Source organism: Aulonocara sp. 'chitande type north' Nkhata Bay, linkage group LG14 (assembly GCF_057382095.1).
Source record: "Aulonocara sp. 'chitande type north' Nkhata Bay isolate Kocher_YH1m ecotype deep benthic linkage group LG14, A_spYH_male_GT1.1, whole genome shotgun sequence".
NCBI classification, from domain to species: Eukaryota; Metazoa; Chordata; class Actinopteri; order Cichliformes; family Cichlidae; genus Aulonocara; species Aulonocara sp. 'chitande type north' Nkhata Bay.
Window position 1 is genome coordinate 8890051 of NC_141357.1, and position 20600 is coordinate 8910650.

A 20600-nucleotide genomic window follows, 5' to 3' on the forward strand; every position below is an offset into this window, starting at 1 on the left:
AACCGGGGAGGATCCATTCACTACTGTGTCAAGCCGTCTGAAGCTCTGCTCCCATTGAGGAATACTGAACGGTATAACTGGATAGTTTTTACGTGTCGCTTTTGATTTTACATCTCGTTGGAGACCACCGGAGAGAGGATTTTTCCAACTACTGCTCAGGTTGGTCAGCTTTCATTTGCGCCCTTTCATTTTAGCAAAAAAGATTGACGAGCGAAAAAATAAGTTGCATAACAAAAATGCGGTCTGCGCATGCGTGAACCCCGAGTTGCTCTACTTTTTGTACTTTTAAAACCAAAAAATGCCGGTTATATTTTTTCTGTTCAGTCAGACAGCTAGATAAATGTTAGCTTTTATGAAATATGTCCTCTGCGGGTATCTCGCCGTGGATTCGTGGCTGCTTTTTAACGATTCGGTTACTTTTACATAACTGTGTCAGTGTACCGTGCACTGGATTGCAGGTCAACGTGTGTGGATTTTAAATAGCAGGTCAATGGGAGTCAGATGGGGGAAGGGGGGTCATTTTTAATGTTTTTTCCTTTAATATAAACGTTATCTAATACGAGAAATTTCATATGCACGGAAGTGTAATATTAGACGTATAAAAAGGCTCTTCGTCAGGTTTACTTTTTAGCTGCTCGCACTCGAAACACTTTTACAAAATGGCTTTGAATTGTTGGCACAATTATGGCCCGAGGAAGTGGTTTAATTTCTTTATATAAGATTTTTAAAAGTGTTTGTTAAATGTTTGGATTGACAGACAGGGGAAGAAGAATAATCAGATTAAGATTATTTCTACCTAAAACTACTACTTTTGCCAGATTTAAAAAAAAAAAAAAAAAAAAGTAGAAACCGCGCATGTTATTCAAAAGCATTTATTTGAAGCCTAAAAATGTCACTTGAGCTGTCTTTTATTTTTCACCCCAAACGTGTGGCTTTCATGTTACAAAGCAGTTTCCCACAAGGCCAAAACAGTGATTATACCATGGCAACATGCAGCTACAGGAAAAAAAGTGTGTGACAATAATCACACACACACACACACCCCGGTGTCTTCTTTTAACAATTTTTACAACTTGTATGTCAGCAGTCATCATTAATAAGTAATATCTTAAGTTGGTGGCCTACACTGTGATGTAACTCACTCGGTCTGATGCCATTTTTATTGCATATTGAGATGGGCCATAACAGGAGGGGGTTAAGTAAAAATGATAGGTTTTGCCACCGTATGTGCAGCATCTTTCTACATCTATATTGATGTTGTCTTCCACTAATATTTGTTAAGCCATGTTTTAACTTTGTGTGGATTGTCAGATGAGTTAATTTTTCTCAAAAATGTAACAGTATGCCTTTATTGGTCTTCATGTGATTTCAGTTTCGCATGCCAGTAAAAAAGTGCACTTCAGGAGGAGCTACTTACAAGACAAACCATGTGGGTTTTATGAAACAAGGCTACCATAGCTTTGTGCTGCGCTATGGCCAAATCCATGTGACTGGAGCAGGGTTGTATAATGCCTGAGATCTGTGCTAGTGTGCTGGCTGTAGAAGCCCTCTAGTTGAGGGCTGAGCTGGAAGCAGAGGGAGTTCAGTTTCATTATGTCATTATTCTGCTCAGTGACGTGTTCGGCAGTGTTGCAGAGAGTTTGGGAAGACTCTCTGGTGGTTGGAGTTGTACTTTTGTGCTTGGATGCTGGTGTTTCTTGTTATGTTGATGGAGGAAGGGGGGGTCACTGGTAAGCCAACGTCTGCACTGCATGGTCTTTCATTGAAGTTGAACACACTTTAAAATACAGGATAGTAGTCAGATTTTCTTCAGCAGTTTCATGTATGGTTTGTTCTGTGTTATGTCCACAGAGGAGCCGGTGTTATGACAGTTTGCACGAGTTTCAGGGATCAGTGCTTAACATATGGTCGTGTTTGTGTGTGATTTACAGTTTAGTAAAGCTTCAGTTTATCCATAGTGGACTGCTCCCACATAAGCACATGTGGGGAATGATTTACATAAACATACTTCAATTACTTAGTTTTTTGTCTGTTAACCTAATGTTTTTTCTCTTTTTATGCATTTATTATTAGCTCTTCAGGCTCCCTATATGAAATAATCTGAGCAATAAAACTAACTTTAGCTCGTATATTGTAAACAAAATTTACCCGTGTGATTTTATGAGATATGTGCTGACATGTATAGAAAGTAACTAGAGGACACAATTCTAGGAAATGCTGGTCTTATTTCCTTAAAGAGAATGTAAATAATAGTAATAGGAATAAATATTTTGTTGCCATGATTACAAGCTGTGGTCTCTCTTTTGTTTGGGTGACATTATTCTAACCAGTTGTAACTCCTTGCTCTCTGCCGATTGGTCATTTCCAGCAGCCAATAAAACATCTCTTCACAGCGCCTGGCTGCTGCCTCCTTTAAACAAGAGTGGGTCATTTTCTAAGTGGAGTGGGTGGTTTGGAAAGTCTGCTGGGTTGTGTTTTTATATATATTTCTAGTTTAAAAAAAAAAAATGAAGAACCTACTCTTAAAACTTTGAGAAGTTATGTAAAAGTGCTTATGTAAAGAGAGAGAAGAATAGACAGGCTGCTGAATGTGCGCGCTTACATAAATAGCTGCAACCTGACACTGGAGAGCAGCAAAACAGTAAAATAGTTTGGATTTGGCCTCAGTACCTGTTGCCGGTATTTCCTGTTCAGCTTTGAAAGACACGAATAGCTCCAACCACTGCTGAGGTAATTGTAGGAGGATAAAAACTGATAAAACTGGATCTTGTATTTGTCTTTTGGAGACCAGCTTTTACTCCCCAAGATCTTCTAAAGGCTCTTATTTAATTGCGGCTTTCCAGAAGCAAGTGAAAAAAGGTCTTTATTTACAGCATGGCTGAACTTCTAACACAGAAGTGGACAATTAGTTTTCTCAAAGGGCCACTGTTTTGGAGGGTCACACCAATAAGCTGAACTTAGTTCTGTTCAGTATTATATAGTATAAAGTGCTATTGGTGGCTAAAATGGGAAGCATTGGGAAGTCCTAATTTCCCATTAAACTCATGAGGGCTGCTCAGGGACAATTAAAGGGCCTAATGTGGTCTAGGGGCCACACAATGACCAGGTCAGTTCTAACACTGACTTGAATGAGAACACAGGCCATATATATTCACTTAAATAATTATGAAATATAATATGTTTTTTTTTTTTTTTTTTAAAGGTAATTGCTAAAAGGACTGTGCATCCACGGTCACTGTACTGTGTTACATAAGGCTATCTTTGATTTTTAATATGGACAGTTAATGTGTATGTGTGGGAGCTGTATCTTTAACATTAATGATACGGCTGTTTCTCTTAAAGACTGCTTGTCAGGTTTTCCTCCTACTGCTTCATTGTGTAATTTGTGATGCAGCCATCCATACAGGAGACTATTTAAACAATAAAACCCAATTTTCATGCTTTTGTTTTGTTTCTGCTTCTCACATCCAAGTTGGTCCTGATTATGTGCAGGCAGCGGAGGTTTTTGTTTGTACTGTGTCAGCAGACCTGTGTTTCATCTCTGGAGACTCACCTTTTATTTGAAAAACTGAACCAGATTAAGCTGGGACTGATGTCTACCTGGAAAGGGCAAACGACTGGCCTATTTACTGTGCAAACCTTTTGAAAGCTGTATGGCAGCTCCTTTGGTGTGACTGTGTTAGTGTTTGTGTAACAGCAAGATCATTCTATCTGTGCTGTGGTGCCCTTTTTATTTATGGTTGACTTTTGAAAATGTGGAGATGTGAGGCCACACAGGTTGATCAGATCAAAGTCATGGCTACTGTACTTTGATAGATGGGTTGATTTAATCCACATTGATTGCTTCTAATATTAGAGTTGTGTTCCTTCTGCTATTGATCTTCTATCATTAGAAGTGTACTGTGCTGTAAAGTGTTGGTATGAGTAATTTCACCTGTTTTTGTTTTGTTTTTTGTCTTGTTTGTTTATTTCAGACTGCATTTCCACTCCTGAGACAACAACCCCATTTATGCTACAGTTCCATCAACTTTGTGGCATTGCCATGTGGAAGGTAACTTAATCTTCCATCACTAACTTGTCCCATGTCTGAGGATAGTGATCCAAAGCAGTACCTGTACTCAACCCTGGACGGGTGTGAACGGAACCGGGAAAGGGCAGGCTTGCACGTGGAGGAAGCGCAGGGCACTCCCTGCAGCTCCATTAGCCAGCTTCACCGCATGGCCAGCTACAGTGAGGGTTGTGGCGGGCAAGATGGGGTCGAACTCGAACCAGAGTTAGGATTGGCCTCCGAGGGGAGCGATAGCAGCCACGAGCACCCGGGGTCCCCGCATGATGACAGGAAGAGACCGCGCCCACCTTTGCACGAGGATGTGGAGATGGGTGGCAGTGGTTCGAGCGGGAGCGGGACAGAATCCCATGGCAACGAGTCACATGGCAATGAGTCCCACGGCAACGAGTCGGTGGGCAGCTCAAACGGCAATGGCAAGGATTCCGCTCTCATGGAGTCCTCGGGGAGCAACAAGAGGTGAGAACTCATCGAAACCACTGAATCGTGGTAAATGAAGTTTTTTTTTTTTTGTTTTCTTTTTCTTTTTCCCACCACGGTGGGGGAGCGGACCAACTAGGTCACGGAAGTAAGGTTCATTAAAGTCATTGAAGGGCTATTTGAGTTTTGCTGGGCTGAGTCATTGCTATAGTCCAGTAGACTGCTTAAGCTGGAGGAAAGCAAGTTGGGAATTGGTGTTTATTCCTAATCATGACATATAGGTTCATATCAAAATGTTTTGTTTTGGGGTTTTTTGTTTGTTTGTTTGTTTGTTGTTGTTGTTGTTGTTGTTGTTGTTGTTTTGTTTTGTTTTTTGGAAGAGAAACTGCAGGAAAAGTGAATATTATTGAGACTCTTTCTAGTTTATTGATATTTCACTATTTCCCATACTCATTAGGGTGTGAAATACTCAGCTCACACTCATATTATTGGACCTGATAATTACATGTCATTAAATTTGATTTCAATTCGGTTCCCACTTATAGTTTTCTGGTGGCCTCATCTTTTTTTGATTAACCATATGGGATTCTGAGATGCAATCCTTTAAATAATAGTCTTGTTTGAAGAAAATGGCACACTTGGTGAAGATTGTTGTTACATATCCAATGCTGATGCTGTCTCCATCTCCATTTACATCCACGAGGGGGGAGAAAATACTGGAAACACATGTCAGCTATACTTGCAACAGTGACGCCTCATCTTGATTAGACTCCACACCTAATACTGTGTTTCCTTCATTCCACTGACTCTGATAGATTGAACTTGGGATTTATAATAGGGCTTGCTTAAAAGCCCTATTCCTTAGAAGTATATGAGAAAATGTCTTTCTAACTTAACTCATTCACTGCCATTGACGTCTATAGACGTCAATTACGTTTTTCAATGGGAGGGGCTAGAATACAACCTCGGGCAGCTTGTCAGTGAATTTTATTTTTACATATATTTGTAAATAAATTGTTTTGATAAAACATAACCTTTCTCAGTGTTATTTCTGTTTTATAGAAGTGAGAAACTATTTTATATGTTAGAGGTGTCACAAAGCAAGAAATATTAGTGTCAAAGGCACTTTTCTGCTTGAAATGTATTTTTCACAAAAAGCTCGTTTTCTCCCTTTTTTTGGTCAAAACAGGCATTTTTGGTGGAACCCACCTCTTCTACAGCTGATTACTAAAGAATGGTAAATGGTAGAAAAAAGCTTTTTTTTTTTTTTTTTGGATGAAAGAAGAGAGTCTGTTCTTCATTTTGGTAGGTTCAGCGTTTATATGATCATAACACACAGTTTTCTGTGGCTCTTCAAAAATGAGTAAAAATGCTCAAAAACCCTGGCAGTGGGGAGTTACCTGATTTGAAAATGGCTGGCAGTGAATGAGTTAATGTCCTTCTTAATAAGTTTATTGCTTCAGTGACTAATTTCATGTCATCTAAAATTTAAAAAGGGAAAAGAAGATTGCAAAGGTGAAAGTGCTAATCTCGAGACTTAAGAGACTAAACGGTACATCAGAAACCAGTGGATGACATCACGGTAGCTGCATCCATCTTTTATACTGTCTGTGCATCGACTGTACAGTGTCCACAGAACCACATCCGTTTGTCATACTCTTCATACTCTGTTTCAAAATAGGACGTTATCACGTTTAAGAACAAACTTTGTGAACCTTTGTGTCACGATTTAAATTTGAGGCAAACATCCAAGAGAAATAAAATGCATGTTTGTAAAAAGTCTATGCCAAAAGTCAGTTTATAACTTGTTCAAAAAAAGCTTTTTGTGGGTGGCTTGACCTGGTTGTTTAACTGCCCACAGAATTTTCCATTGCACTTTGCGTTTCTTGAATGCTCCTTTTTTTTCTTTCTTTTTTTCCACTATACATTATCATAGTAGTCTTCTTTTCAAGGTTTAGTATTTGCCTCAGAGGTAACTAAATTAATTAAGGACTTGAAATTTTCTTTTTAAATATAAATTTTCATGTGACTTGAAAAGCGCACGTGAATATAATTGGTTAATTACACTTAACACTTGTTCACTTTCTTTATTTGTCCTTCCAATATTTAAAAAAAAAAAAGAGCAGCTCATATGACGGTGCAATTCTAAGAACAGCCTATAGCATCAAATTCCTGAATCACTTAAAATGTTTGCTCTTCATTTTTGTTATGCGTTTTCTGGTTTTCCTGCACACCTTTGTTCATAACATGACATTGTCCTTGTGATTACAGCTCAAACTCTCATAGCCCCTCCCCGCCAAGCAGCTCCAATGCTTTCAGTCTGGTGAGCTCCGAGCAGGACAACCCATCAACCAGTGGCTGCAGGTTAGTACACTTCTGAAAAAAAGCCCAGCCCAAATCTACTGGTATTTAATGCAACAACAATTGGAAATGTGAACAGAAAGGTCTAAAACCCCTTGTCAGTACGTTCCCCTCCTGTTCTGCTTCCTTTGCTGGAAAGCCGAGTGTGACATCAATGGTGAGATCTTGTCATGTTGACACACATGTCTCTGTCTCATTTGGGTCCTGCAGCAGTGAACAGTCAGCCAAAGCTAAGACACAGAAGGAGCTCTTCAAGACGCTCAAGGAGCTGAAGGTGCACTTGCCGTCAGAAAAAAGGAGCAAGGGCAAGTCGAGCACTGTCAACACTCTCAAGTATGCACTGCGCTGTATCAAACAGGTGAAAGGTAAGACTTGCCTTGTGTGCATTGTTTTTATCTGTGTGTTCATGTTGTATGACTGATGTTATACTTACTTACATACTGAAAATAAACTTTTATCTCACGTGTTCACTTATCCATATTGTCTTGGTTGCAGCCAATGAGGAGTACTACCAGATGCTGATGAATAACGACAGTCAGCCACCAGGGTTTGATGTAACATCTTACACCATTGAGGAAATCAACAGCATCACCTCGGAATACACCCTTAAAAACAACGTAAGTACCACCGCTCTTTACCTCATCTTAAAGGATAAACAGCTAAACCAGTCTTATGCCTGAATGGTGAAAACCAATGTTATGGTAAATGGCCTGCATTTGTATAGCGCTTTTCTAGTCCCTAAGGACCCCAAAGCGCTTCACACTACATTCAGTCATTCACCCATTCACACACACATTCACACACTTGCAATGGCAAGCTACATTGTAGCCACAGCTGCCCTGGGGCGCACTGACAGAGGCGAGGCTGCCGGACACTGGCGGCACCGGGCCCTCTGACCACCACCAGTAGGCAAACATGGGGTTAGTATCTTGCCCAAGGATATTTGGCATGCAGCCAGGAGGCAGCCTGGGATCGAACCACCGACCTTCTGACTAGTGGCTGACCTGCTCTGCCACCTGAGCTACTGTTATTAATGATAACAGTGATATAAAAGTTATGGAGATGAGCAAACTACCAATATCAGATACATGCTATATAGCTAATTGGCTAGCTATTAGCTGTTACTATAGAAAACAACTGTTAGTTATTTTCTTTCTTTGAGACATTTTATGATTTACTGTTAAGTATCGTCCGTGTTTTTTCAACATTATTCAGAAGTTTGTATCATGAGTCATATTAGCTGGTGAAGTAACTTGGCAAGTTAGCCAACTTTCATTTCTACTTAGATTTGGTAGCAATGAAGTTGGCAAGTGAGATATGGCCAGTCAGCTGGTGTGTGTGTGTGTGTGCGCGTGCGCATGTGCGTGTGTGGGAATTTGTTTCCCATTCATCCAGAAGTGCCTTTGTGAGGTTAGATAGCAATATTGGATACAACTTCCAATTTCTAGTTCTTCCCATAGATGTTAGATGGGGTTCAGGTCAGGGCTCTGTGCAGTCAAAGTTCTTTCACTAAAGAGAGGTGCAATTTATCGCTCACTTTCGACGCCGCTCCGTCCAGCGGTTGAGTTTGTGCTTGTTGATGTAAAGTTTGCATACAGCTGCTCAGCCATAAAAGGTTGTGCCATGAAGCTCTTGGTACACAGTTTGTGTGCTGATGTTAATACCATATCAGTTTTGGAAGTCTGCAGTTACGGAATCAGCACATTATTGACGACTTTTACTTTTGCACTATGCACCTCAGCACTTACAGTCAATACAGCTCTCTAACTTTATGTGGTCTGCTGCTTTGTGGTTGATATGCTGTGACTCGCCCATTGCAATAATACCACTTACAGCTGATCATGGAAGATCTTAGAGGGAAGACATTTAACAAGCTGACTTGTTACAACAGTGGCATCCTAGTCCAGTAACACTCAGCCAGACTCAAATTTAGGTAGATCTAGTTGCATAACTGCATAACTAGATGCTTGATTATATACACTCGTAGCCATGAGACTGAAAACACCTGAATTTACAGATTAAGAGTTGTGGCCCAACACTTTTATTCGTGTAAAGTGTGTGTCAGTGCATGTATGTATGTTAGTAAATCAGACGCATCCATGGGCTTGCAGGTAGTGAGCCTAAGACTCTAGGCTCACTACCTACAATCTTACAGTTTTATTTGGATACCACCACCACCACCCCCATTTCCCTGCACTGTTAAGGCAACAAAAGCAGGAGAAAGTCTGTCTCAAGAAACCTAATTATAGCATTCAAGAGGGAAGCCAGAAAAGGCAGAGTTTTCTCCACAGGGGTGATGACCATTATAAAAAAGAAAAAGAACAAGCTTTATTGTTTATTTATTCTTGAAGTTGATGTGGAAAAAATAACAGACGTAAGATAAAGAATAAAGTGGGGGATGATAAGGAGCAGCCGATCTGTCATCTGAGTAGTAGTCAGTTTGAAGATGTGTTTTTAAATCTTCTGAGAGGGCTAGAAGTACCTAATTTGGTAATCCTAAATGATTAATATCTTTTTGTTTTTGCCTTTAGGATATATTCGCTGTAGCAGTGTCTCTCATCACGGGGAAGATTGTTTACATCTCTGACCAGGCAGCATCCATCTTGAACTGCAAGCGGGAAGTGTTCGACAACGCCAAGTTTGTGGAGTTCTTGACTCCTCAGGATGTCAGCGTGTTCTACAGCTTCACCACACCATACCGCCTGCCCTCATGGAGCATGTGCACAGGAGCAGGTAAGGATGACGAATGCAGGTTTGAGCTCCACAAAAGCTCACACGTGTATATGTATAAATATAAATTAGATAAATTTTAGCCTCCTTGACATAATTGGTCGTACAGTATGGTAAGGGGCACTGTAGACACGGATGGTAAAATTTCCAAAATAGGGTCACGCAGCAAACCAATATGAAACACATGCACCACCTGCACATGGAAGTATTTCCTCCACATACTCATGTTCATACATGCATAGCACATATTTCATTAGCATTCTCAATCACACATTAATACATGTATGACGCTAACAAATGTGGCATGTTTGGCAGTCAGGTCTGTGTTAACTGATGATGTGTACACCTTCAGGTTGTATTGCATTTAGGTTCTTCTTATCACAGAGTTGGTGAATTAGTGGGTTGTAATATAATTTTCTGCCCAGTGGTCATATAGATTCTACTAAAACTCATTTCAGAGATTACAAATTTGTGCATTATCTTTCAAAAATTTTCTCCAAAGGGACTTATGTTCTATAGTTGATTGCACTCCCACTTTAACAACTGGAAGCTGGTATCAGTCCAGTGAATTCCAGCATTTCCACTCATAAGCATCTATAATTTTTTTTTTTTTTTGTAAATTGTCTCAAAAATGACTTTTTAAAAAAAAAAAAAAACTTTTGTAGTATAATTGCATCTCTTGCATTCTTATCTATGACACATGAGAGGCAAACATCTCAGGTCTGCTGAAGAGTATTTTGAATATTGATGACTGACAGATGGCTGAGTGGGAACTACTCATGCTAATTCAATTATTCATCCGACCTTTTTCCCCTCTTCTTTTTATTCAGAGTCATCTCCCACGGAGTGCATGCAGGAGAAATCCTTCTTTTGCCGCATCAGGTGAGTGGCAGCAGTCGGCAGCTGCTTTGAGTCACAGTTTCCTGTCCAAGCAAGCTCTGAGTCAGAGGAGGGATGGTGGGTAGGAGAGGGGAAAAGTGAGAGGGAGGAAGGAAGTCAGCAGCTTTGAGCTTTTGAACTTCATCTCCATCTAGTGGCCAGATGGGGTACCTGCTATTGCTCATTTAAACTTTAAAGTTGTATATTTATATAATATAGGTTGAGCTGGTTTGGACATGTATAGAGGAGGAATATGCCTGAACATGGATAACAGGAGGATCAAAAGAAAGGTTCATGGATGTAGAAAGAGGATTGTTGGTGTGACAGAAGAGGGTTAGGTTGAGCATTGTAAGTTTGAGTTAATTTTTCTACAAGATGCAGTATTTTCTACCACAAATGTTGTTTTTATGAAAGAAATGATGAGCTTAGGACTAAAACCACAGTTAACTAAATAATTACAGTAATTTCACTACATGATTAGTAGATAAACTGGTAAAAGGATCTCTTAATGCTTTTAGCTCGTTTTTCTTTCTTTTTTTTTTAAATATTTTATTTTGAAAGGCAAAAAAACCCAATATTCATTATTATGAAAGGGTCTTGACATTGTGTGTTTGCATTCTAGTGGTGGCAAGGACCGTAAAGGAGACCTCCAATACTATCCTTTCCGGATGACTCCGTACCTGATGAAGGTCCAGGACGCTGAGCTGGCTGAGGAGCAGTTCTGCTGCCTCCTGCTGGCTGAGAGGGTGCACTCTGGATATGAAGGTGAGAACTGCACTGTTTTAATAAAGCACTCAAGCGTATCACCCAATAATGAATGCAGTTTTATTTTGTTTACCAGTTACTTCTGACATGTATCAGATGGAAAATAAAGTCATTTGTTTCACACGTTTAGAAGTTGAACCATAGATGGCACAGACTAGTTAAACTTATACTAGTTAGACTATGCAAATCAGAGATGACAGCCTGAAATGTACCAGAGAAAGATGCTTATGGGTTTTTTCTATTAGTTATTGTTTTTATCCATGTGTGTACTTGAACAGATGGTGAGCCTTATGATAATCTCTATAAACAAGTTATCATCCACCCAATACTGTCGCCACTATAAAAACTGATCACCTGGAAAACAAGGAAATAGTGTTACATTTTTTCTGCAAGGCCATTTGAATCTGATTAACTTTTTTTTTTTTTAATGTGTCACATTTTTTTAAATAAGGTTTTAATTAAACTAATTAGTTGGACAAGGGTCCAGGTCTGCTTTAATAACAAAAGCAGCCTTCAGAAAGTGCTTAAGATTCAATAATAGATTCATTGTTTCATAGTTGTTTTTGTTTTTTTTAAATCCAATTGATCAGTTTATTACCGATCAATCCCCTTGCTCATGTTTTGAAAGTTCAAAACCAGCTCGTGTGAGTTTAATCCTTTTAATGTGAAACAAGAGATGCTATCATCCTTTTGTTTCAGGGGATTACTGTACAATCATTTTGTTTACTGACATTTTTTCCCTTCCCTTCGCACACCTAGCTCCCAGAATACCTCCTGACAAGCGTATCTTCACTACAACACACACCCCTAACTGTGTGTTCCAGGATGTGGATGAGAGGTGAGTGGACTGAATCCTTCTATGATCCTTACAGTGGTGCCTTGTGTGAAGTCATCCTGCTGGCCTGTTTTCTACTAAAGTAATTACTGTTTTCCCAATAGGGCTTTGCCTTTATTGGGGTACCTCCCTCAGGACCTGATAGGGACCCCCGTGCTGCTCAACCTACACCCGAGTGACCGACCCTTGATGCTGGCAATACATCGCAAAAGTACGAACATTTGCATGCATACCTGGACTGTCTCACTGCGTTCTTATACTCTGAGCTCTTCCGCTCACACTTTACCTTCTGTTACCAACAGTTCTGCAGTACGCTGGTCAGCCGTTCGATCATTCTTCAATACGTTTCTGTGCAAGAAACGGTGAGTACATCACAATCGACACCAGCTGGTCCAGCTTTGTCAATCCCTGGAGCCGCAAGGTGTCCTTCGTCATTGGCAGGCACAAAGTGCGCATGTAAGTATTCCCACTGTGGTGGGGTTTTTTGTTGTTTTTTGGACATCTGTATTTATGAGGACATTAGGTGACAGCTCTATGCCTGCATGTTTCAGGGGTCCTGTGAACGAAGATGTTTTCGCAGCACCGGCTTTCCATGGAGGGAAGATCATAGATTCAGACATCCAGGAAATCAGTGAACAGATTCACCGGCTGCTGCTTCAAGTATGCACGCACACGGTTCACTTTTACACACACAAGAGGCATTTGACAGCTCCTCTAACAGCTACTCTCTCTGCAGCCGGTCCACAATATGGGCTCCAGTGGTTATGGTAGCCATGGCAGCAATGGATCCCATGAGCAGCTGGTGAGCATCAGCTCATCCAGTGAAAGCAATGGGAACATTACAGCAGGGAACACAGCAGAGGACACAGGCAAGACCAAGCCCGCCAGGACTTTCCAGGAGGTCTGTAAAGATGTCCACATGCTCAGGAATCAGGACCCTCAGATCGGTCTGCATTCCCCATCTCCCGCGCCGTCACCTTCTCTCCCCAAACATGAGCAGAAGAAGACCCATGAGAGTGAGTCCAGTTGGCAACTATTAAGTTCAAAATAAAGTGATTATTAATTTAAGTACAGCAGAAACACACGCAGAGTGTCTTTTGGTTCTCCTGTCTGTCTTCTCGTGTGTGTTTCTCATATTATCTCCTCTTCTCTTTAGCATTGGCAGCTCAAAGATATTCAACTGTGCGTCCAAAAGACTCAGTGCCCCCTCTGCAGGCCAGAGACAGTACTGCAGCCAGCATGGAGGGCTTCACCTACAAAGACCAGACTGTGTGCTCCTACCAGCAGATTAGCTGCCTGGATAGTGTCATCAGGTCAGGCATAGATTTGGTCATGAAGTCATCTGCACAGTAATCCCTGTGCAAAGGCAGAGAGATCATGCTCTGTTTGCACAATATCAAAGCTCTCTCATTTAAAACGCCTTCTTGTTTCTTAGGTATCTGGAGAGTTGTAATATACCCATCACAGTGAAAAGAAAATACCAGTTCTCCTCAAACACCACCTCCTCCAACTCAGATGATGACAAGAAAGGCTCAGAGGATGGCATGCAAGTGCCTCAGGATACAAATGCAGGTATGTAGTAATCATGCATCTGTGCACACAAAGTCTAAGGTACTGGCTCAGCACTAACAGAATCTTTCTCATTTAGATCCCTTGATGTTGGATTCTCAGTCAGGCCTGTCAAACATGAAAGCACTAAAGAAGCCTCCATCTGGGGCAGCTGCTGTGGTGGGAGGCCCCCTGGCACCCCTCACTCTGCCCAGTAAGGCGGAGAGTGTGGTGTCCATCACTTCTCAGTGCAGCTATAGCAGCACCATCGTACATGTGGGGGACAAGAAGCCTCAGCCAGAGTCTGGTGAGTTTCTGTGTCCGTAGAAACATAGCAGGACTGTCATTAGCCGTGTTTTAATGAGTTTATTTGACTGATGTTTATGGCACTGCTTTGTACAGAGATAATTGAGGATGTTGCAGAGAGCCCAGCACCCCCTGCGCTGCCTGTCAGTATGGTGTCTCCACCCAGCCAAGGAAAGGAGGCCTACAAGAGGCTGGGCCTGACCAAGCAGGTGCTGGCAGCACATACCCAGAAAGAGGAGCAGGCCTTCCTCAACCGATGCAGAGAGCTCCGTAATTCCAGGAGCTTCCAGAGGGACTGTTCCACATACCTGTACAAGCACAGAGGTCCACCCAGTGTTGAAGGTACTGTGAGCTTCAAATTTAGCTTTTCTGCTTTGTTGGGAGAAGATATACTTTAGCTAGAAGCTTAACAACTGAGGCAACCAAACACAATAAAAGTTCTACAAAGAGGAAATAAGGCTCACCTTTACATTGACTATCTTTTTTTTAATCTTATCTTTTTTAATCTCATGATTTTACCAAATTCCCAGTTCATGTGGGGAGTATATTCCTGGTCTCCAGTTAGTGCGCATCTACATGCATTTTTTTTATTCTCCAGCTCAACAAAAATGACATTCTGACCTCTGCGTCTATGTCCTCATTTCAGAATCACCTGGACCACGAGGCACTGCTAAACAAGGCACCGTTAGGCCAGAAACTACTGCCAAGAAGGGTAACCGCAACAGGAAGTCCAAGAAGCCACGGATGAAGCATCCCGATTCATCAGACAGCGCTGTGTCAAACCGTAAACCACGCCCCCCTCTCCAGGGCCTCAACCAGACCTCTTGGTCCCCATCAGAAGCATCGCAGTCAGCTTTTAATGTGTCCTACCCCACCATGGTCCCTGCATATCCGCTCTACCCACCAACACCTGCTGCTCCAGCTCAGGCTCCCCGACCGGACCGCTCTCTCTCTACAGGATTTGGAGAAGGGCAGAGCACCCAAGCCCCGCCCACTGCCACTCCGTTTCCTGCACCCATTGTTACACCTGTGGTAGCTCTGGTGCTACCCAATTACATCTTCCCCCAAATAGGACAAATAGGAGCAGCTCCCAGACCACCATTTTTCCCTGAGCAGGCCCAGCCGCAGCCTGCATTCGCTACCCAGCAGCCCTTTCAGCCCCCTCAGCCAGCCTACACGATACAGACGCAACCCCCCTTCACCAGCCAACAGCCATTTCCTGTGCAGACTGCCTTCACCCCCCAGCAGCCTTTCCAGGCTGCTCAGTCCGCATTCGCTACTCAGCAGCCGTTCACCGCCCAGCCGTCTTTCCCAATGCAGGCCCAGTTTGTAGCTCAAGCCCCCTTTCCACCTCAACCTTTCCCCTACAGTCTCTCCAGCGAGCCTCCCAAAACCCCTGCAGCAGAGCCTCGCGAGGGTGCGGCGTCACGATCTTCCACCCCTGCTTCTGGGGCGAGAGAGCCCGCCACATCACCGCCGCTGTTTGAGTCCCGCTGCAGCTCGCCCCTGCAGCTCAATCTGCTGAGCATGGAGGAGGGGCAGCGCTCAGTGGAGCGTCAGGACACTACAGTAGCCTCTGCTGGAGGACAGGGCGGCAGTGCGGCAACAGCGTCTGTAGGAGTGGGAACAACAGGGGATAAGAACGGAGGCGCCTCCAAGCCTGATAGCCAACAGCAGGTAGGAGCCACAGGACATTTACAAATACTAACACAAAGTTACTAACTTGTACAAGTGCCAGCACTTAAACACAAACTGTGTCACAGCGTGCCAGTGGAGAGTGAGTGTGGAATTATCTCTGATGTGTGCACCACCTTGTGTCTTAGGTGGAGTCTCCAGGAGACGGGGCTCACAGTGACGGGAACTCATCATCCTGCGACCTGCTGGACATCTTGCTGCAGGAACAGGAAGACTCTCACTCTGGTACCGGATCAGCCACGTCTGGATCCATGGGCTCAGGGTCAGGCTCTGGACTGGGCTCGGGATTAGGCTCAGGCTGCATTGGCTGTGGTACCTCAGCTAGCGGCGGTTCTGGAAGCAGAACAGGTCAGTAGTTGAACATTGAGGTCTGACAAGAGTTTCCACAAAATTTAAGAGTTTTTTGGGGGGGTTTTTGTGACTCTGTCTTTGTCTCCCCCACAGGGAGCAGCAACACCAGCAAATACTTTGGCAGTGTCGACTCTATTGAGCACGACCCCAAGTCTAAAAACAAGATGAGGGGAGAGGGCGGGTCTGAAGGCGGCAAGCCGCAGGACAAAGTCTCATCTCGAGGGGAGGGAGAGCATTTCATCAAGTATGTCCTACAGGAGCCCCTCTGGCTGCTGATGGCCAACGTTGATGACAAGGTCATGATGACATATCAAATGCCATCCAGGTGAGTCACTAAGTGGAATTAAATATTATAAGCTTCACCACCTGTATGAAGTATTAACCTTTTAACTCCATTAAATATCGTTCACACAAATGTATTTGTTTTCTGACCATCAGAGATATTCAAAGGGTTTTGAGGGAAGACAAGGAGAGGCTGAGGCAGATGCAGAAGAGCCAGCCTCACTTCACATCAGACCAGCGACGAGAGCTAGTGGAGGAACACCCCTGGATGAGGAGGGGAGGCCTGCCTGCTGCCATCAACGTTAAGGTGGGGGACAGACACAGTTTTAAGCATAGTTTAAAAAAAAACACACACACAGCACTCCCATTGCAAATAATTTGAAAAAGTATACCATGGAAAATAACGTGACTTGTGTTCTGCAAAAAACACAATAGTTGTACACTACTTTCTGCAAATGAACTTTATAGGGAAGATGGCAGTTTTCATGCAAGTTAGTGCTGCTCAAAGTCATTACAGATAACTGACAAGCCAATAATGAGACAAAACAAATGTAATGAAGCAAAACAATTAAAAATATAACTGTAAAATGGATTCAAATGAGCTAAATGTATATCTATAAATGTTGTAAGGTAACGATGGCATGTGTTTGTGTTCAGGAGTGTGTGTACTGCGAGGATGCGGCAGCGGCACCCATCGAAGAGGATCTGCCTGACATGGACATGAGCGAGCTGGGCGAGGAGCTGAGCAGAGACAGTCAGAACACCCAGAGCCAGTCTGGGGAGCCTCAGCCTCAAATGGAATCAGGCTCCTAAACAGCCAGCAGAGGGCATGTGCATAAATAGACACTATGGATGTGACAAACAGCTGTGTGCCTGAAGAACACATACATGCACACTACAAGCAGAACTCTGTGTTGTGAGTGTGATGGTTAGGAGGGTGTACACTGCTTGTGTGTGGGTGTAGGACTGCTACTGTGGTCCAGTTCCTAATGCACCCCAACAGGGGGCAGTAGTGCTGTCACAGCAAGTCACTTTTTCCATCTCTCACACACACATTCTTTGAAAAGACCTGTCTCTATTTTTTTATTTATTTCTCTTTTTAAAGGCAGAGCACATTATAAATCTAAAGCTAATGACTGAGAGCTACTACTTTTAAATATGTAAGATTTTGAAATGTTTTTTTTTATTATTCTAAGTGTCAAGCTGTCAGAAGCAGCCAGGCTTTGCTGTTAGAAGTTTCTCCTGCCCAATTTTGTTTGTTTATTCCTGACTCCCCACATGATCCCATTTAATAACAAAAACGGAAAAACGACAAAAAAACCCCAAAAAACTTCACAGCCTGGGATCCACGTCATTTTCTTGTTAGGAATAGCTGAATAGTAGAATAATGGGGATTCTCATTGGATGATGAAGGTCAGTGGGTGGGGATTGGCACTTTTTGTATTTTGAATGAGTTTTTATGTCACTGCTCGTCCTGGACCTGAGTACTCAAAGTACGCAGGCGCAGCAGTGTTAGCACCAGACAACAGCCAGCAGAGTGACATGCGGAGGCTGGCCGGAACTTTCCTCAACTCTGACAATCTTATGCCTAATGATAAAAGTTATCCGTTTATGGGTGTTATTTATTATCTAGCAAAGGATCTGGCCAGAATATTTTTAAGCCGAATCTGTTCATCTGAAAGACTAATGTATTGCATTTCTAAAAGCTTGGAAACGCTACAGGAATTTTAAAGTCGCTTAAGCAGCAGAGCTAGCCTCTCCTTTTTTCACAGCACAGTCTGTAAGTGTTGCAGGCCTCTGCAGACCTTACAGAGCAGCTCAGGTGCTATAACAAAAAGTGGGCATCATCAAAGATCAAGAAGCTGCCAAAGTATTTTTGTAAAACGAAGCAAATGACAGAGGAGCGATGCACTAAGAGCGAGGACTTGTAGAAACTTCAAACTCCAACTCTCTTTTTTGTTTCTTTTTAAAGAGAAACTTGCAGCCGTACATTTTCTAGAAAGATGAGTAATATCTTTTCTGTCAGTGTGGTGCAGCTCCACTACATAATTTCACTTTTAGAACAAATAACTACATTTTTAGGGAATTTTTTTGTTTTTAATGCAGTCCTTTTTCCTTTTTTTCTGGATCTATTTTTGCATCAAAAATTAGAACCCAATGCCTAATTTTTCTTTTTCTTTTTTTTTTATCTTTTTTTCTTTTTTCTTTTTTTTTTTAAAAATAATGCATGTCGAAAGGACTAAATCATGAGTATCTGCAGGTGCAGCAATACAGATCCTGGAGTACTGTAAAGCCTATTGGCCAGAGCAAATGCGCGGCGCTGACGTCATTGCTCAGCATTGGCACTGACGTCTGCATGAAGGTGGGAAAGCAGTATTACATGTGTAGCAAATAAGAGGGATGATATTTCCCTGCTATTTTTTTCCTCTTTTTTTTTTGGGTGAAAGTGGGGTTTTTTACACTTTGGCCTGAGAAACATCAGCTCCTGAAGTATGAAGTAAATGGGTCCACCCTGCCTCTGCTTAATTGACACAAACCGTACAAGAAGTAGAGACCACTCTGGTGCTAAGGCAGAGAAACTGTTGGGCAGGGCTTGCAAGTGTACCTGGACCAAGAGCATCTCACCAACTTAGTTTTTTTTTTTTTCATGGTTTTTGGTTTCTCATTAACTTGGCAGTCCTTTTTTTTTTTTTTTTTTTTTTTTTTAATATTCTGTTTTTCTATTTCTCTTATTTGTGTGTCTTTATTTTGTTTGTTTGTCATTGGGGACGAACCCTACCTCTTATAAATCCCGGGTTCATGTTACTGTAAGCAGAACGTATGTGGAATGTGTATGCACCTGTGGGCAAAGAGCAATGGACAGAGTGGTGAGATACTTTGAGTGATTCCAGTGACTGAGGGCTCGTACGGAGACTCTTTGCCTCGGACTGGCAAAGGTTTATGGACTCCTCCTGAGGAGAGTACGGCGCCTCTCACCACCTTTAGTAACTGCATCTTTCTCTGTCATTAATCTCTTTTTCTGTGCAAAGTATCTCCATGGAGCCTGCAACGCTCACCTGTGTATAAAAGACCGGATATGTCTCAAGTCATGTTTAAAACTGACTTTGTTTCATAAGTCTCCATAAAGAGAGAGACTGATTTTAAACACTGCACTGGTGATCTGTTGGACGTTCCTTGACCTGTAAATGTGTACACACAGTATCGGCACGTGATGTCGTGTATGGTTATATAAGCCTGTCTCATTACCACTGTGAGTCTGTGGTATAAGAATCTGGCACATTTCTGTGCTTTTTTTAAATTTTGAGGTGAGATGTCTTGTTTGACAATGTTGAACAGCCCCATTTCCAAAAATGTTGGGATGTGGCATAAAATTTTAAATGAAAACTTAAAGCATGGACCTGCAAATCCTAGAGACAAATTCAAAATGCTGCATTTTCTTTTCTGAAATGTGTCCGTTTTAACATTAAATATGTTGTCTTTATACATATGTATAAGAGAGAGTTTAAATGTGTAGCTTTTGCTTTTATTTTGTTTTATGCAGTGTTCGAACATTTTTGGAAAGTGGGATTGTGTAATAAAGCTGCAAAAATAGAACCACTCTGATTTGTGTGTTGTTTTATTATACATGAAGCTAAACACTAAAGAGGGCGTATGGAGTCCAGTTAAATGGCTTTTCATGTTTGGCATTCACACAAATCACATTTAAATTCTAGAAAAAAATATTGCTTGACTCCTTTTTAATGTTTCTGCTAACACTTGAAACGAACGTGCATCAAAATTCAGTCATTCAACATTGCAAAATGTTGAATGACTCAAAATCTTTTTTTTTTTTTTTTTTTTTTTTAAGTAGAGGGAAGTTAAAACTTATCTTTGCGTTGTGTTGCCACGCTGACAGCTGAAACAGGCTCCAATGCTCCAGAGGTTGGATAAATGTGTGTGTATATCATGACACACTACGATTATTCAAAAATATCTTGAGCCTGTAAAAGTTCATTAATTTGAAGGGGACCTATGTTTCCTTATTTCCTGTCATAAACATGCTGTTACAGTGGTGGATGCTCATATTAAGCATGTCCAAAATGTTCAGTAATGAGGTCAGTGTATGTACGAGTAATGGCTGTAAATCAAAAGCTGAGACTTAAGAGTTTAGACTGCTCTTAACACAAAGGTTCTTTTTTCCTACTCCTGGCTCTGTATGATGTCAGGGAGAGTGGATACCCTAATACGTTCATCTCAGCTTCAGAGCTCCAACCACTTGCTGTTCAAACCTTTAACTTGCAAAGGGCAGCCAAGGAAACTGGCTTAAATGGAGAGAAGCTGAAATGCATCATTTCAGACAAGCAGGTGAATTTGGAGGGAAGG

The 20600-nt window shown here is 41.9% G+C and overlaps 1 protein-coding gene across 1 annotated transcript; it reads left to right on the forward strand.

Moving 5' to 3' along the window:
- LOC147314032 (period circadian protein homolog 2-like) lies at window positions 1-19841 on the forward strand. The gene is made up of 22 exons (XM_086260817.1): window positions 1-159; window positions 3975-4525; window positions 6758-6850; window positions 7058-7212; window positions 7343-7464; window positions 9379-9580; window positions 10408-10459; window positions 11079-11221; window positions 11981-12059; window positions 12161-12267; window positions 12359-12512; window positions 12608-12716; window positions 12793-13072; window positions 13213-13369; window positions 13492-13628; window positions 13705-13911; window positions 14007-14252; window positions 14557-15587; window positions 15734-15953; window positions 16050-16281; window positions 16395-16545; window positions 16896-19841. Exons 2-22 carry the CDS (start codon window positions 4083-4085, stop codon window positions 17049-17051), a joined length of 4476 nt encoding a protein of 1491 aa, XP_086116943.1. The 5' UTR covers window positions 1-159; window positions 3975-4082; the 3' UTR covers window positions 17052-19841.
- Window positions 19842-20600: the final 759 nt, after the last annotated feature.

Excerpts from the sequence above, each read along its gene's own strand:
- LOC147314032 (XM_086260817.1), top strand. The coding sequence starts at position 4,083 with ATGTCTGAGGATAGTGATCCAAAGCAGTACCTGTACTCAACCCTGGAC. Across the intron at positions 7,465-9,378 it reads AATACACCCTTAAAAACAAC|GATATATTCGCTGTAGCAGT; the intron begins GTAAGTACCACC and ends TTTTGCCTTTAG. Across the intron at positions 11,222-11,980 it reads GGTGCACTCTGGATATGAAG|CTCCCAGAATACCTCCTGAC; the intron begins GTGAGAACTGCA and ends TCGCACACCTAG.